The sequence below is a fragment of the Protopterus annectens genome, chromosome 6.part0, assembly GCF_019279795.1.
Source record: "Protopterus annectens isolate FY-2018-M chromosome 6.part0, PAN1.0, whole genome shotgun sequence".
Taxonomy (NCBI): Eukaryota; Metazoa; Chordata; order Ceratodontiformes; family Protopteridae; genus Protopterus; species Protopterus annectens.
This window is the reverse complement of record NC_056737.1, coordinates 197,111,537-197,130,630: the sequence shown is the minus strand read 5'-3', so window position 1 is coordinate 197,130,630 and position 19,094 is coordinate 197,111,537. Positions and strand designations below refer to the sequence as shown.

At 37.1% G+C, this 19,094-nt stretch overlaps 1 protein-coding gene across 1 annotated transcript in view; it reads right to left on the bottom strand.

Moving 5' to 3' along the window:
* Positions 1–19,094, bottom strand: part of LOC122804215 (beta-1,4 N-acetylgalactosaminyltransferase 2-like) — a 432,284-nt gene that overhangs the window by 58,342 nt on the left and 354,848 nt on the right. Inside the window, exon 9 of the mRNA XM_044073916.1 lies at positions 10,701–10,841. Coding sequence (XP_043929851.1) covers positions 10,701–10,841 — 141 coding nt within the window. The remainder of the gene's footprint in view (positions 1–10,700; positions 10,842–19,094) is intronic.

Genomic DNA, 19,094 nt, shown 5'->3' with positions numbered 1-19,094 from the left:
AAAATAAAAGGATGGGGGAATCAATTTCTGCTAGTATGCAGTATATATCTATATCTATCTATGTATATATATATATATATATATATATATCTATCTATATATATATATATATATATATATATATATATATATATATATATATAAACCCTACACCTTAACTTAGAAACCCCCTTTCCATAACATGAGCACTTGACAAGAAATGCAGACACACACTAGATACAACAGCATGTAAACAGTCACACACACACACACACACACACACACACACACACACACACACACACACACACACACACACACACATACACACACACACACATATACACATTTCTAAATTTATCTCCTTCCCTAGCCCTTGCTCTAACCCCACGCAAACTCACACAAACATACACGCACACACAGTCCTACACCTAATAGCAAACTTTTTTATTTCCAAAAGTTTTGGTATTAAAATCTTAAGTCCACACTCACCTTATCCAAATGAACTTAATCTTTCTTCTGTTGCGGCATTTGTTAATGAGTTTTCTTACTAAATTTCCCAGGCAGTTCACTCTTTCAACGAATGAACAATTTAATTTAGTGAATTGTCCCTATATATATATATATATATATATATATATATATATATATATATAAAATGTGTGTGTGTGTTTGTGTGTGTGTGTGTGTGTGTGTGTGTGTGTGTGTGTGTGTCTATATATATATATATATAAATATCTATATATATATATCTATATATATATATCTATATATATGGGTCTACCCAAAAACACCGACACGCCAAAACACCGACAATGAGATAACCTACACCACAAAACCGACACTTCAAAAGCACGAAACTTCACATGCCCGACAAACCACAATCCCGACAATCAACAAAACAAAACAAATACTTTTTCCGAAAAACACACACACAGCACAAGCACACCAAAAACCTTACAAACCTACACTAAATCTTACATACACAACTATCTATGCACTAACCTTAACCCAAACCCTAACCCTAAGGTCCATCACTATCGCACACTCACCTAACCTGCGCACTAACCGTAACTCACTTAACCCACTCCTAACCCTAAAGTCTGTCACTATCACATGCTTACCTTACCCGCACCCTAACCCTAACTCACTTGACCCGCCCCAAACCCTAACGTCTGTCACTATTGCACACTTACCTTAACATGTTGGTGTTCTCAGCATTGGGCTTTTCAACTGTCGGACATCTCCATTGTCTATCTTCTGCTGTCGGTGTTCTCGTTGTCGGTGTTTTGGCATGTCAGTGTTTTCAGGTAGACCCATATATGTAAATATATATATATATATATATATATATATATATATATATATATATATATATATAAAACATACATTTACACACACCAAGAAACATACTTAATTAATTAAAATGATGCAATGCAACTTGAATATTATGCAAGCATATTAGTTCTGTGTCTCCCATATGTAAATATCCAGTTTGCCAAGTATTTCCTTTAGTGTGAATATTCCTTTGTACAAAGAATATGTATATAATTGTCTTCAACTGCCTTGCCTGGTTGTAGAATTGGTCCTGTTAATCTGTCGTTCTTTGACATTAGGCTGTGGATGAAAGGATATGTGGGTCAGCCTGTTCATTAAGTAAACAAACAAAGAAATATTTCCATGTTTCCAGGATCCTATTATAAGAGAAATGGCAGTATGGGTAGAAACAATGCTAGTGCTGACCTAAGAAACATACTGATAAATGTACTGATAAAAGCAAGCAGGAAAGGAAAGGAAGTGAATACAAGTGAAGAGAAGTGACATACACATGTTTCACAAAAGACTGGAACTGCACTTTACTTTGATTACTGTTGTGGTGCTGAATCTTGAAATCACTTATCAGTTAATGTCATATTTCTATACATTTGTTACAGTGTTCTAGTTTCATCCCCCCCACCCACAATGCTGAAATCTTAAACTGCTTTCACTTCACTGTTTAGTGAGCGCTCCTTCTTACTCAGATAGTCTTTGCATTCTACAATTTATTATATCTCAGTTGCAAGTCTGTATTGATTTAATTATTGTACAAGGCTTACAATGAACTATCCTTTGACTTTCTTTTATTTTGTCTAACAAACTGATCAGGATCCGTATCTGTCAATGTTTCTGCTCAAGAGTTCTGGCCAAAAACAGAAATGGTGGAGGGGGGTTTACAGGGGGTTACAAATTCACAAAATTGGGATGATTTCTAAATGGTACTCTAAGTTTCTTAAAAAAGTTAATATGAAACTCTAATGACTGACATTACCGGCTGATGGTAATTGAGAAAATCAGGGGCATTAGCACCTCTGAATTCCAAATGATTGCAGTTGAATTGTGGAGGGCATCAAAATACTGTAATGGTACACCAATCACAAATTTTGCCTCTGCCCACTGGAATGTCATGCATGCAAGCCTCTAACCACAAATACAAGGATAACATGCTCAGGTACAGCACTACTGCAGTGCAATCTGAGGTTTTTTTTTTTAAATAAGATTTAAAGCGTCCCCAGAGTACAAAGAAAAGAACTTACAATATACACTATTCTGTAAGTAAGTTATGTTCCCCATCCTTGTTTCACATCACATCTGCCTCAGTACAGCTCTAATTAAATTTCATGGGTTCATAGGAGTTACAATACAGTTAAGTGAAAAAAGTTATATTCGGCTTCATATAAACAAACAAAATGAAAAAGGACCAAACCAGTACTGCAAATATTTTATTTTATTTTATTTATTCTATTAAAATGTTTGTTGCAGTGCTCGTTTGGTCCTTTTTATTTTGTTTTTTATATTCAGCTTGCCAACACCCACTCATACTGAACTGACTTCTCAAGAAGGCAAAACAGGTCATTCCAGAGAAAAATATATGGCTACCCATTCAGTCATCGATGTTAGATGTGATGGACATGAAGATGTCTCACTGTTTAACATGTACAGGAGGCCTGTTTTACAGATGAGTTAGGTACAGGCTATTACTACTCAATAAAATGATACAATTTATTTACCTATTGGCAGAGATTTGGGTGTTTTGTTCTGGTGTTAGCATACCATTTTGATTTGATGAGATGCAGGAGATCAAGGTGGATGGGGGTCCCTAATAATTCAGAATGGAAGATATAGCCCCCCCATGATAGCACTTTGAGCCTTTCTTGGAAGCTCAGTGTCTTTAGTCCAGTGATTTTCTTGGTTAGGAACTTCTGGAGCCTTTTGAATTTCCAGTTTTGTCTAAATGGGTTGATCTCAAAGGGAGGACTGAATTCTATAATTATTTTGACCAGGGTGATATGCCTTTAAATACTAGCTGTGCTAGACAGAATCATTTTCTGATTACTTTAGATACATGATGGTCAAATTAGATGAAATTATTGACCTAAGTTCCCAGATCCTATCTACACTTTCATTTTGGAGAGGAGAATTAGGGATGCCATGTTTGATGGAAAGAGTTGTTTGCCAATTAAAACAATGCTATACTTCTTTGTATTTCATTTTAGCCATTTGTTGAGAAATAGTAATACAAGCATTTGGGCTATACAAAAGATAAGATCTACAGTACAAGTTCTGACATGATGGAACTAGCTCCATTGTCTACTATGGGAAAATTCATTACTTTGAAAGTTTTATTTTTGGCATTCACTGCCAAAGTAAAACTTCTCCGTGCTGTGACATGGCATTCACAATTCCCAGTTTGAAGAGTCACAAAACCCTTTTGTAGAATCTGTAGTACAAGAGTTGGAATTCTACTATTAAAGATTCATGGTGTTATTCTATCAACAGCAAGGCAATCAGTTTTAACATGAATGTTTTTTGCACATAATAGTTCAGTAAATCTAAAATTACATTATACTTTGTTATACAGTATTATTTTATTATTTTATTTATTTTTTATTTTACATTTGTTGACCGGGCTAGTCCAGCTGGATAATTTCCATTTTCAGTGGAGGCCCGGGGAGAAAAGCTCCACAGAATTAAAACAAAGGTTATACAAAATTGAAGATTAACTATGAGATCCTTTAACAGATATTAAGTTACCATGGATAGTTATTAGTCTGGATCAAGAAAAAAATAAAACACATAGAATACTATTTACGACATAAGAGACATTGATTATATCTAGAACTACACTCCATACAAATCATTGCATACATATTAGTGTATATACAATATATAATTTTTTTTTTTTTTTTTTTTTTGAGAACAGTAGAAACTGTAGAGTCATTAGGATGTTTGAGAACACAGAGAAGGATTGTAGTTGAGAAGTGAGGAAGAATGATAGTAGAAGGTATTAGGTTTCTCAGTCGGGATTGGTACAAGAGCAGAGCCAGAAGTTTGTAAGATGTGCAAGAAGTTGTTTTTTAAAAAGATCAAAGGAGCCTATTGAGGTAATGTGGGATGGGAGGTTATTCCATATTTTGCCTACTGCGTTGGGAAAAAGGCAGTTACCTGCAGAATTGGTGATTCGAGTTGTTTTGACTTGAAGCTTTTCTGCAGAACGTAGTTGTTTCAGGTTATTATAAGGGCTCAGAAGATTAGTGAGAGCTGGTGTTTTAGATGGTTGATATAATATGTTATGTGTTATTAGGAGTTGTTGATATATAGTCTTGCTGGGAAGTTCCAACCAGTGTAATTGTTTTAAGTTTAGACAGTGGTGTGTTCTATACTGGGATGCTGTGGCAAAGCGAGCTATATTGTGGTAGGATGCCGTAAGTTTCTTTAGGTTACTTTTTGAGAGGTTAGTGTAGATAGAGGAGGCATACAATAGGGTCGAGATGAGATGTGTTTGTGCTAAGGTGGTCCGTGCTTCAGGTGTTAGGTAGGGTTTGATTCTGTATAGTGTGCCAATTTTTTTATTGAGTGCTTTTATGGTGTTGTTGATATGGTAATCATAGCTTAGATTATTATCAATAGTAACACCAAGTAGTTTGGTTGATAAGTCTGGGGAGATGAGGGAGTTGTCACCTGCAGTAATAGAGAAGTTAAGTTGTGTAGATTTGTGTGTAGGTGAGAAAAGTAGTAGTTTTGTTTTCTTGGAATTGAGGAGAAGACATCTTTTTGAGAACCAGTCTTCGACGATAGAAAAGGTAGCTTGTGTGAGTGAGTGGAGTTCAGATTGAGTGGAGGCTGTGCAAATAATTGTGGAATCATCTGCATATTGTATACATGTAGTGTTTTGGATAGATGCTTGGAGGTCATTAATAAAGATAGAGAATAGGAGGGGCCTAGTATGGATCCTTGTGGGACTCCTAAAGAGATAGGTAGTAGTGAAGATAGACAATTTTTCCAGAGTACTGCTTGTTGCCTGTTTTCGAGATAAGAAGAGAACCAGGTTAAGGAGGAGGTATCCAAAGCAAGGGATTTTAATATGTGTAGTAGAAGTGAGTGGTTGACCATGTCGAAGGCTTTTGATAGGTCTAGGAAAAGAGAAGAGGTTAGTTTGTTGTTGTTACGATTACAGTTGATGGTGTTGGAAAAGGAAAGTAGAGCAGTGGTAGTACTATGTGAAGGTCTAAATCCATGTTGAGTATCTGCAAGTAGATTATTTTGAAGGAGATGGGTGAGTAGTTGTTTGTGTATGCATTTTCCATGATTTTAGCTAGAGGAGATAATAGTGCTATAGGACGAAAGTTTGAAAGGTCTGTGGCTTTGCCTCCTTTGTGTAGGGGTATGATATGAGATATTTTCCAGATTGAGGGAAAAGTACTTTCTTTTATGGATCTGTTTATGAGGATGGAGACAGGGTAGGCGATAGCTTTGGCTGCTATTTGAAGAAATTCAGCTGGAAGGTTATCAGCTGAGGGTGTAGTAGATTTAAGTTTTTGTAAAAGAGATTGTATGTAGGAGGTTGGTATGGGTTGAAGTTGCAGGGGTGGAAGGCAGTTGTCACTGTTATTTAAGAGCAGTTGGGAGGAATCAGGGGTTAAGTGGTTAGCTAGATTTTGTATGGAAGTGGTAAAGAAGGTGTTGAAGTTATTGGCTATTAAAGAGGGGTTGTCAGGATCTAAGTTTTGTGGGTTTGGTGTAACTACTTTGCCTGGGGTAAGAAGATTATTGATAGTGGACCAAAACTTTTTTGGCTCTTTTTTGGTTGATTGTTGTAGTTCAAGGTAATAATTTTTTTTATCTGCAAGTATAGGTTTTTTGGTTTTGTTTCTGAGTTCTTTGAAGATACGGTGATCGTTTGGGTTTCTGGAGGACCGCCATTTTTCCATGATTTATTTCTAAGTATAATTGTTTGTTTGGTATTAGAAGTTAGCCAGGGTGCTATTTTGGTCTTTGTTCTAATGATACGTTTTGGGGCATGTTGATTCAGGATGGTCAGGAATGCTGAGTTGAAGTGTTCAACAGCATTGTCGAGTGAGAGATATTTGAGAGGGGTCCAGTTGTATTGTGACAGGTCTGTTAGGAATCCTTCAGGATTAAAGTGTTTTTGAATATATTGTTTTATGTGAGGTAGGTAGGTTTAGCTTAGTTTTGGCCCTAATAACATAAGTAAGTGAGTGATCACTAAGATCTTCTGGAAGGATACCAGTTTGGTAGTTTTGTAGGGGGGAGTTTGTAAGAATCCAATCTAAGGTGGTTTCTTTGTTACTTTTATTATTTATTCTAGTTGGACTGTCAATAAGTTGTTTGAAACCAAAAAGATTTATGTGGGAGGTGGGGTTAGCATTGCTACAAGAATTCCAGTCGATGTTAAAGTCCCCAAGAAATAGTGTTTCTTGAGGGAGGTTTATAGAGAGGTGTTCGAGAAGTTGTTCTAAGATGGGGATATTATTTCCAGGGGGGAGGTATGCACAGATGATGTTTATAGATTTAGTGTTGTTAATTTGTATTTTGGAACCAATTATTTCGGCATTAATTTTTTAGTTAAGGGTAAGGTCCAGAAGAGTAAGCTTTAGTTGTGTTTTATAAAGAATAGCTACTCCACCTCCTTTTTTGGAGGTACGATCAGATCTGAGAATGCTATATCCAGGTGGGGTAATTTCAATGTCTTTAATAGAGGGCTTTAGCCAGGTTTCTGATAAGCAAAGGATGTCAAAGTTGTTTACTTCTAGAAGGGCATGCAGTTGACTGATTTTGTTGCAGATACTACGTATGTTGAGATGGGCTAAAGATAATAAGTCAGAGGATGCAGTGGATGAGGGAGAGAGAGGTTTGATGTGAGTTGTGTATGTTTTGTTGGAGTTTAGAGGGCCTGGGTTGGGTTGAATGTCTCCATCTTGTAGTAGATGGAGGATTATAAGATAGTTTTCAGGTGTATGTTTTATAATTGTGTCAAATATTTTCTTTCCTTTAGTTTGTAGTAGTTTGCAGTGTAGAACCCTATGGTATTTGGGAAGTAGGTATGTGGATTGAGAAGTGGAATGTAAGATGGAAGGGGGTAGGGATGTAACAGGTGTACTGGTATGTTTAGAGGGAAGTGAGAAGGAAGCAGTTAGGGAGTGTTCATAGGAGGTTAGGAAGTAGGTGGTTATGAGAAAGACTACTAATAAGAAGGAGACAGGAAGTTTCATTTGTAACTGGGGCATAGTGGAAGTTTTAAAGAGGTAGTTGTGAGTCAGTGTGATATTCTAGGATGGAGGTACTGTAGAAAAGAAAGGTATAAAGAAGGTGTTATAGTGTGTTAGGTGTGTAAGTGATAGAGAAGTGGGGTTTGTTATAATTATGTAAGTGTGTTTGTGAGTTGTGGCTAGTGTATAATATGTGAGGTTGTGATAGGGTAGAAAAGAAGGGGGTGTGTCTAGAGGAGAGATAAAGGTAGGACCCCTAGGGGTGGGTGGGATATGGGGGTAGGGTGGGGAGCGAAGCGGGGCACACACAGTAGACCAGAGGAGAAGGGAAAAAGTATCTGAGAAGGCAAGGGGAGTCAAGGCAAGAGAAGGTAGCCTAGGAGGCGAGGATAAGACAGGGTATTGGAAGGAGGAAAGGGAGTAGGTTAAGAAGGTAAGAATTAAAATGTAGTAGGGAAAAGAAAAACTAGTATCCCAGATAGGGATGAGGGGAGGGTGACATCTAGTGGGCAACTGTGGAAGTGCAAATAACAAATAGGGCAGCTTCCAGGTGAGAGCTGTGAATAAGGGGGAGAAAGGATAATCTAGGTAGCTATCCAAGGAGTATATGTGGTAGTAATGGAGGAATAAGGGGAAAGGGTAGCTGCTGGCTGCTTAGGTAGTGGCAGTCTAATGGCTTAACAGTTACAGTAGGTTAAAACATAATGCTGAATGACTAGCTGGACATACTTTCTTTCAGTCTTGAGGTAGCCGTTGATAGGAGGAACCAGTGTCCTGAGCGAGTCCTAGGTTAATGTGCAAAGAGCACCTTAGTGGAGAATATAGAGGGAATGCAACCCAGGCAAAAACACAGGGTCGATTTGAGGTCAAAGTTTCTTTCAGTCTTGAGGTAGCCGTTGATAGGAGGAACCAGTGTCCTGAGCGAGTCCTAGGTTAATGTGCAAAGAGCACCTTAGTGGAGAATATAGAGGGAATGCAACCCAGGTAAAAACACAGTATACTTAGTTAATTTCTTTATAGAGTGCACTACCTAATTTAAAAATGTTATTTTATTTTATGTATAATTTGTATTTGATTAGACTTCTTACAATCACATTGTGAAGCCAGAGGAGGTGCCAGGTTAAAAGGGAATGTCTATGAAATGTGCTTATGCCAGGCTGAAAGGAGCAAAATGTATTCTTTTTTTGTATGTTTTATTTTCTGTTCTGTTTCTGGAATGCTTATTTGCAATGTATGTTCTCCAAATAAACACTTTTTTGTCCAGTTGTGAAAAGACAGATTGGGGAAGGGCTAGTTCTAAACAGGATGGCAACTTCTAAGAAAACAGGCAATGATGAATCAGCATTGGAATGCAATGGTCATTGGAACTTTTTAAGACCCAATTGGGATTAAATTCAAGAAAAGGTGTGTGGATGTTTTGACAAATTCTGACTGTTGTGTTGGCTGAGGGGCTAGTTGATTTATAACTAGTCTCCTACCACCAATGAAGTCACAAAAGATCTTTAGTTATATAATTATTACTGAAATGTTGAAGCAGATACATCTTTTCTGTGCAAATTAGCTATTTATTTTCAAGTTACAGTGCTTCTTTTAGCAGTTAGCTTAGCAATTTAGATAGCTAGATATAGATTTTCTGTACGTGTTCTACGTCTATGGCACTTTATTTTAATTTTCCTTTTGTGAAAATTTATGTATATTTTACTCTTTAATTTTGCTATTTTTTCATTATTTAAATCAAATTCATTTTATTATCTTAAAGCTATTTTGGATGTTATTTATTTATTGCATGCCAGAAGAGGGTAACCATTTATACTGAGGAATGACAAAGTGTAGGGCCACTTCTTTGAAACTGGTTCAGCTCACTACTTGTGGAAGTGATATCAATTAGCAAAATAAGAGCAGACAAGTAACTGGAAGTCCTTGACTTCGCTGAGGGTTATGGCAGTACCAGGACAAGGAAAGAAGTTGTGAAGTACTGGATAATTCAGAAGCTGGTTCCAGGACGAGGGCCAGGAAGAAAGCTGTGGGGAACTGGATAGTTCAACAGCCTTCCCTGTACATGCATTTGTGCATTTATGTGTATGTGAAAACTAATACTTTGTGTGAAAGACAGTTACCATGGCTTGAGGGGAGATGGGAGACACTGGCTCAGAGAGAGAGTGGTGTGGCTCAGTAAGTGAGCAGAGTGCAGAGTCAAATTTGAATGTGGAGGCTAAAGACCCGTACCTGGGACAGTAATGCATATTCTCTGTATGCTCTTAGTGCCAAGTTTGTATTTTGTGAGTTGTTCATTGAAATAACTATGTAACAGCATTTACATTACATCTGGTGGCAGGGTTTTCACCAGTTCTTCATACACATAACACACCATATTCACTTTCTTAAGTGCACTAATAGGATACATTTTTTGAAAAAGAATATGCTGCTGCTGTTAGTTGTAACTTTTTGACAGAACCAACTCATAGAACTGTTGTTATTTCCTGTGCAGTCTCCCTGTTAGCCATCCTGTTAATTAACAAATCCATTAATATATGATTCATATAAAAAGTTTATTCACAAAGTTACCACCTCTTTATTTCTTTTCTTGTGTGATAACTTTCTTGTCAATATTTTCATTAGCATAATTCTAAATACATTTAAAAGTAAGATGAGCAATTTATCAAAGTTATCAGTTTGCATTTACTTGTAACTTCTTTTTAAGTCATACAGACATATAGAGTTACTTTATCTGCTCTAGACAGATCAGAAATAATTGTATATCAATAGTGTAGGGTTTCATGATAAAGAAAAAAGAGATTATCTGGTATTTATGTTCAGTATTCATGAAAGAGATAGCATCATAACCAAATATGAGAATTATCCCTGAACAGTATGTCAAAACTATTTTTATTCAAGAAAATAACTGCTATAACTGAAAATGGACACAGTAATTGGGCCAGAATTCTCCCTTAATTCTTTAAAAACAAACAAACAATACTCTGAACTGTTACATTTCATCTTTCTCCCCTTAATTAATTATATTTGTGAGAGTATTTGCACTGTTGGAGTCCAAAGCAACGATGGATGGATAGATATAGCTCCAGAAATGAACAGTTGTGACACAGGTCATGAAAGAGAAGGAAAACTGGCAGTTCCTTGGTTTTAACTTAAAATTACAAATATTGATTTCCTTACCACATCCAAATCTGATTCCTCAAGCACTGTAATAAAGTTTTCTATTTTTGTCTTTTCAGTAAAAAGAAAGTCATCATCAACCCATAAGAAATATTTTGTTGTGACTTGAGAAACTGCAAGATTTCTTCCAGCGAACCAGCCCTGAAAACAAAGAACATTATTTTAATTATAATAATAACATCAGCAATAGCTCAAACACTTTGTTATACTAACATCACTAACATAGCATCTCAGTCACAGGCCATCAGGGTTTAAGACCTGAAGTATATCAATTAATGACTATATATATATATATATATATATATATATATATATATATATATATATATATGTATGTATATAAAAAAAAAAAAAATATATATATATATATATATATATATATATATATATATATATCTAAGGGTATACTTCAGTAGACTGAAATCCCACTTACCTGACTTTCAAAATACCGAGACAAAAAACCTGAAACTCCACAAGACCGACCACTCTGAGCACTGACAGATCACTATGGGTAAGTAACAGCTCGCCCAACCCCAACAACGCACTAACACTGAAGCAAAGAAAACTCACAACCCCCTATGTGGGGGGATGTGCCCGCCACCACACCCAACTAAATATACCAATTCTGAGTTTGGACAACCACAGAGGTAAGAGCAAAAGGTCAACATGCTGGCCAAGCAGTTACTTACCTATAGTGATCTGTCAGTGTTCTGAGCGGTTGGTTTTGTGGAGTGTTGGGTTTTTCATCGCAGTGTTTTGAAAATTGGGTAGGAGGAATATATATATATATATATATATATATATATATATATATATATATATATATCAAGTTTTAAGAAATTCTAAATTTATATGGTAGAGACCATATGATCAAGTTTTTGAAAACCTGATGCTTTTGAATGGAGATCACAGTACAGTGAGGATCGGGAAATGTACCCTTTTCTTCACTGTAGTGCAGTCTTGGAGCTGGTATATATAATTTGCAGGGAATGCAGAAGGTGCAGTGGATGCAGGGGGGCTTGCCCCCTGCATAAACACAAAAAAGCAGATTTTTGTGTTTTTTTTCTTTTTTGAGTTTTTGGAAACTCATTCATATGGCCTCGTCCATATGAATTTCGAGTTTCTGAAAACTTGATCATCTGACATAGATCCTATAAATATATGTGTGTGTGTGTGTGTGTGTGTGTGTGTGTGTGTGTGTGTGTGTGTGTGTATATATATATATATATATATATATAGAGAGAGAGAGAGAGAGAGAGAGATTTAAATTATGTAGCTTCAAAAAGAGAACTAAACTTTGGAATATGTAGTGCTTCTTACATAACATTTGCCATCAGAACACCTTCTCCACACCCAACAAAGATTCTGTGATGACGAATTCAGTAAATACAACTGACAGCAATAATTAACAAACTTTCTTGGTGTATCATGGCAGAATGCTCACCTCTCACTTCTCATTAAAAATAACCAAAAATAGTATTCAAAATACCAATTACAGGCAGTGTGCCAAAATGCTCAGTTCATCTCTACAGCATCAGCGTCATCTTACCATTCACAAACCACCTTCTTACTCAAGCAGCATAAAGAGCATTCCCTTCAAACCTCAACTGTAGATGGAAAGGAGGGAAAAGAAGGGTCCCACTGTCCCAATAGAAGGAGGGGTGCCTTCTTCTGCCACACCAATGCTCATACCATTTATCTATTAAATTAGGGTGCATGGGCAGGTGAAAACCAGTCACAATGCCAAAGAGACTGATATAAATCGAAAACCAAAATTACAGATTCCCATATCATTCTTTGATGCTTCCTATAAACATGTACTTCCCTTATCCTACCTAAACAAAAAATGTCCTGTCTCACTTCCCGTACCATTCACCACAACCCATTCTCCTCCATCCATAACTATCTACAGCCAATCATCTCACTTCCCTGCTGCAAAATTCACCTCAACCTATTCCCCTCCATCCATAAGTAACTACAGCCAATCATCTCACTTCCCGTGCCATTCACTTCAACCCATTCTCCTCCATCCATAACTAACTACAGCCAATCATCTCACTTCCCTGCTGCACAATTCACCTCAACCTATTTCCCTGCATCCATAAGTAACTACAGCCAATCATCTCACTTCCCTGCTGCACAATTCACCTCAACCTATTTCCCTGCATCCATAAGTAACTACAGCCAATCATTTACTTTCCTCAGTCCCTCCTCTAGTCCATTTTCCTTTCATAATACTAGAGAGTATTAAAAGGAGAGGTGTTGTTCCTTGAAAAATGAGTCTGCCAGCAAACTCCATTTGTAGAGAAATTAGTAATAACATTTCATCTACAAATGAATTGCACATATTAAAGTTACATTCAAAGGTTTATTTTGCTATAGTAAAATAGATGTTATACTGTTTTTTGTCAAAATTGCACATATTTATTTATTTACCTGATAATGACAAATGATCTAGTACTGTTTCTCCCAACATAGGAATATAGAAAGTGTGAAGAAACAGGGCTATGCACACAATTAAACGGATGGTCTAAAATTAAGAAATAATATTCAGATGCAATAACTGATATCACAGTCACTGTAGATAGACCTGCAAGTTAACCTATGATTCTCTACAGACCACAGGAATTTTCTGAAAAAGAAAAACAGAGTGATAGAGGCAGAGCAGAAGGTAGAGCAGGAAAAAGAGAAAGGAAGAAACATAGGAAGGAAGGATGGAAAGAAAACAAAAGTGCAAGATATGCTGCTTATGTGTCCAGTGCAAGTATAACTGGAAAGCTTAGCCATTTTCTGCTATTTAGAAACACTGGGAGGTGTTGCTAGCTATGTGATACTAAATTAGGACATAGCTCCAGAAAGGAAGAAAACACACAGGTGAGAAACAAAAAAAATTACAAGAGAGTAAAATGCCTTGAATTTCAGAGACATGTTTAATAGTGCTATTAGTTTGCAAATAATAGTTTATACTCATTGTGGCTGGCGATTTATAACAACTAGTTATGAAAAAAATGTTTATATTCATCACATATATTTGTAATAGCTGGACATGTTAAAACAAGAGATAAAGAATTAGAAAAGTATTGGGAAGTATTTGAAAGAATCCATATCACAGCTGACAGTTTTGTTGATTGCTGCATTTTTGTCTGTAAAAGTAGTTATACCTCTCAGTAGTTTAGAAATGCTTTTCAAAAAAGTTTTTCAAAAATGCTGCTGTAGACAGTTCATACATTAATATATTTATTATAGCAAATCTTGTCCAGAAGACTGTTTTCATTAACATTGGCAAGGCAGTCATGATTGTAGGGATACGTCAAGACCTGCTGTGTCAGGGGAGGTAGGCTGAATTCACAGTAGCTTCTGTCATGGAGACCGATAAATGTGACGAAGGTGTTGCATTTGCAGGAATATTTTACCCTTGCTGAGGGCCAGAGGAGAAAGTGACCAGGCTGAGAACCAGAGCAGCACAAATAGGCTGACAGCATAGAGGACAATGTGACCAGACAGAGACAGTGATTTCATTGCAGAGGGAAGGATGAAGTTTGATCTACATTTGTGACACCTAAATCCACCAAGTCTGTGAAGAGGGGCCCTGTAATCAGCAGGGAAGAATTGAGTCATGTCAGCGGTTGACTTGGAACCACTGAACTTTGCTTACAACAGTGTAAGTGTACATTGTGCAGGAAAAAGGGACTTCAGAAAAGGCACTTCAGAGCTCATCATCCTTTTGGAAATACATACCACATAAGCTTGATTTGTTTTTGTAATTGCTTATTTGCAACAAAATATATTAAGTTAGCTCAAAGGTTAAATGTGATGTCCCCGGTCTTAAAAATAATATAAATACTTTTCAAGTTTGTAAAGTATAAAAAACATACATATTTGAGAAGTTTCAGGTAGTAGGAAAAAATAGTTTACACTCAACTAAAGACAACTCTAACTGGATGACTAAACTTATCAATTTTTATGGTGACTATATGCAGTAGATACAACTAGCTGTGTTATCTCATGTAGTTAGCACAAAATGGGATCTATGTAATCTCCAGAAACAGCATTTATGGTGTTAACTTGTAATGCTGTGTTTTCAGTCTCAAGTTGAAAGAGTATGCTTTCATATCAGCTGAAGGGATGACACTCAACACCATTAATTATGCAAGTACACTGAAATATATCTAGGCAGACAGACAAAATTAGGGCAGCAGATAAAAAGAATGAGGTATATGATTGGAGGTTAAAAATTACATGCTGCTTCAGAACATTTTTAAAAAGATTGTTTAAAAAGAAGTGGAACTGCAAATGAAAAAACATTTAAAGGGGCTGAGTCAGATGTGAAGCTAGCTGAAAAAAGGCAAAGGAAGGCAAAGGGAAATTCAAGTACTGTTAAAGACCCTTTAGTAGAACCAATCCTGCTTTTCTACACCTTTTCTTAACCAGCACTGACCAAACTGTCAAGAAGGCTGAATTGTGTAAAACCATTTGCTCATGGGAATAGACAGAAGCCATCTTTCCAGAGTATGGTGGTATTTGAAGAATGGATTATGAAAATGGGAATATGAATAGGAGAAGAATTAACAGATTGTTCTAATGCTTTCATTCCTTATTTATTTTAGTTTGCATTTGTTTACTGGGAAAGTCCGACTGGACGCATGTCCTTTTTCAGTGGAAGCCCGGGCAGTTAAGCTCCAGTAAATAGTATAAACATATAGATAAGATAAATAATGCAACAATAATTCAATTCCTTAAAGGGCAAAAGCACATATCAGGGCCAAGGTGAATGCTGGTAATGATAAGGAAATACCTCTCTTTGTCTTGACTGAGTCACAGGGTAGATGACAAGCAATCATACAGGCACACACAGGCAAATAATGTTTTGACACCAGGTTTCTAAATAGATTAAGAACGGTATCCCTAGAGTGATTAGTAGATATAGCTGATCAGTCTTGTTCCAGAGTGTCATTTAATGCATGGTACTAGAGGAAATTAGGTCACACCAGAAGAGCATTATTTAGAACTTTTAGCAAAGTTTGATAAGGTTGCAGCCTCACAACTAGAAGTTCTCTAGTTCAACCCTCGGCTGGGGAGCCTTCTGTGTGGAATCTGCATGTCCTCCCTGTGGTCGTGTGGGTTTCCTCCGGGTGCTCCAGTTTCCTCCCACATCCCAAAGACATGCTGTAGGTGGATTGGACACTCTAAATTGGCCCTAAGAATGAATGTGTGTGCCTTCTGAGGAAGGTTGGGTGCTGGGCTGGCAACTTGACACCGTAAAACTCCACTGCCAATCATGAGCGGACAGGTGATCCACTGTGGTGACCCCTAACCGGGAAAAAGCCAAAAGAAGAAGAAGTAGAAGAAGCAAAGTTTGATAAGACAGGCAATGCTATACGTATAGAAAAAGGCTAATGATGTGAGAGAAGCTGACAGATTAGTATTGCTATACTGAAATTGTCTGTCCAGTAAAACAGATGGACATCTTAATTTTGTATCTATTGTTAATTCCTCAAAAGAGGATAGAAGGCAGGCAGCAGTAAAGAAAAGACACTGTTTAGCTGCTATTTCTGCTAGTGAAAGGAAGAAAGAATGCTGGGGCAATAATGCAAAGAAGGGAAATCAAAAAGATAAATGACAGGAAGAGTAGCAGCAAAATAAGTTAAATAACAGTGAAAAGGTACAGAAGAAAAAAAAACATCACAGGCAGTTAACAGCTCTATAAAGCACATAATAGCAGTAATACGGGCGGGGGGAGGATCCACTCATTCATTACTGTGAGGTACACCCTAAGTACTACACATATCCAAGGGGCATAACTTTTGACTCTTCATCTTTTGAAGAGGAAGATGTTGAAGCAATGGGTCAGGCAATATCCACTGAATACCATGCTGCTGTTAGGATAGAATCAAAGACACTACTGAGGGTGACATATCCAGAACCACAGCACTGTCAGTCATTAATGTCGAACTGGGGATGTAGATTGAGCAATCCAACTATCACAGAGAGTACAGAAACAAAAGGGAGGTTGCCATTGGGGGTGAGTGTGGCATAATGGTTAAGGTCTTCACCTCATAAACCCAAGGTGCAGGGTTTGATTCTAACCTGGCATTATTAGCTATGCTTAAAATGGCCCTTCAACTATGACATAACAGCTTTTGCCTGTGAATAATATTGCTGAAATAGCCCTGCATGGTGTGGTGACCTCTTTGCCCTGCCATCCTATGTAGCACCTTTGTTCATGAGGATGAATGAGAGATCATTTATAAGGATAAGGGCAGAATGGAGATATTGGTGAAAAGTACTTAGTAGATACTGGGACAACAGTATCATTTACTCCTCATTTTTCCCTGAACAGAAGTGTGATGACATAACTGTGTTATTGAGGTTTGATTCATCTAGTTTATTTGTCCATAAGAGCAAAGCTATAAACATCGTATTTAAACATCCAGAGGGATGATTGTGAACAAGCATAAGGAGTTCATTCTTTGTAAATCTCCAGTGTACCACCACCACACTGGGTATGGCTGTTCTGTCATTATTGTTAATTTTAACAATTCACTTTTCTAGACACTCTTGAGGTATGGGTCATTACTGACATCCCTGAATATATATGACATTGAAACAGAAGTTATGTCAGAATCTGCAGGGTCTCATGCACTTTTTGACATAAGACAACAATATTCCTATTTTTTCCCGTTTGACTGAGGGCATGTACGGGGTTTTGAAATTCAAACTGAGCAAAGGAAAAATTCCAACATATCAAAGGCAGTACAGTATTCCCCAAAAAGCAGTGACTAGCATCAAAGAGGCTTTAAAAGGTGAAAGGAGCAAGGAGTCGTTAAGGAGGACACGTCACCTTCAAAGTCTCCATCTGGCATGTTTAGAAAAAGATTGGGACTTGGGCAATGGTAATCGATTTGCACTTGGTAAACAGGTGCACATAAGCAGCAGCTCATATAGTATCAGAGTCAATGGGTAAACTGCCTCTAACAGAACAGTAGTTTTCTGTCTTAGATGTACCTAATGGGATCTTTTGACTTGAGTCATCTTAGAGGTTTGTCTTCACATTTGAAGATAATTAGTACTTGATGAGGATGCTGCCTCAGACATTTCACACTTCTTCTTTTTTGTTTTGACATGCGATGGGAAAAAAGTCTTAATCCATTATATTTTGGAGACAAGGCTGACAGCACAGTACATAGATGACATACTTATCTAGGTAGTGAGAGAGAAGTAACATTTGGAGATTTTACATCTGCTGTGCCAAATAAGACTCAAGCTGAATCCCAACAAGACACAACTGTTGCAGACAGAGGTATAGTTTTAGGAGAGAAAATATCAGTAATTAATAAAATGATAGACACCAAGTACGTAGATCCTAAGTGCATAGAGCCCAATTCAGCAAATACCCCAACCATTAAATGTAACACAGAGCCATAACTGGATCATCTAGGACCCAGTACTCCTGCACCATCTAGCACCTTTCAACTCTAACCTGAGGAGCAATAAAAAAAACAGTCTTTTTCTACATAAAAAAAGAACTGTAATGAGATTCTTGTATACTGTAACCTCTCTGATCTGATACTCTTGAACTCTCATCAAAAGAGTACCAGCAACTGTGATTTGAGAAGCAATAAATAAATAATTTGAAAAGATCTTTTTTAATTTTAAAAATTGGAGCAAGCCACTTACAAGCAAATTTATTTCCATATCAGCATTCAGAAATGCTTGTAGAGAAATAAATTCCAGTGCTGCATACTGACAATTACTTCCCCTGACAGCTAGTGTTTGGGGAGGCTGTCCCCTTTGTCCCACCCTAGCTATTCTTCTGACTATGCAGAACGTTCAAATGTTTTTAGGAATTACTAATTAGTGTAGAAAGTCTATAAAAGGATATGCACAAATACTTCAACCCTCGTATGCTTTGCTGAACGGCGATGGAACCCAGAAGCAGTAAAAACATTCCAAAGAGTACAGCAAGTTTTTTTGTCTTACAGTGAGTTTGCCGATACCAAAAACAACATTGCATTGTTATCTATGGGTCACTACTGCTGATTATTATATCAGTATCATGTTACTACAGAATTTACCTCAATAGGCAGCAGACAGTTTTGAGACCTGTAGGACATTTCAGCAGAATACTAACGTCAGCAGAGGAAGGATCAGAATAATGCAATTAATTACTGGAAAACCACTAGAAAATGAAACAGACAAGGCATTTGTGGGCTTTGGACAACTGATAATTTAGACCCCACACATATTGCTCTAAGGACCTCATCATTATCAAGCCCCCTTTTCTACATGGGATTGGGGTGTCATGTCAACTGTTTCCATTTGTGTTGATTCAATGTTGCTCTCCTACCTTCTTCAAAAGTCATATCTGACTGTCACAGGTCTTCTCTTATACAG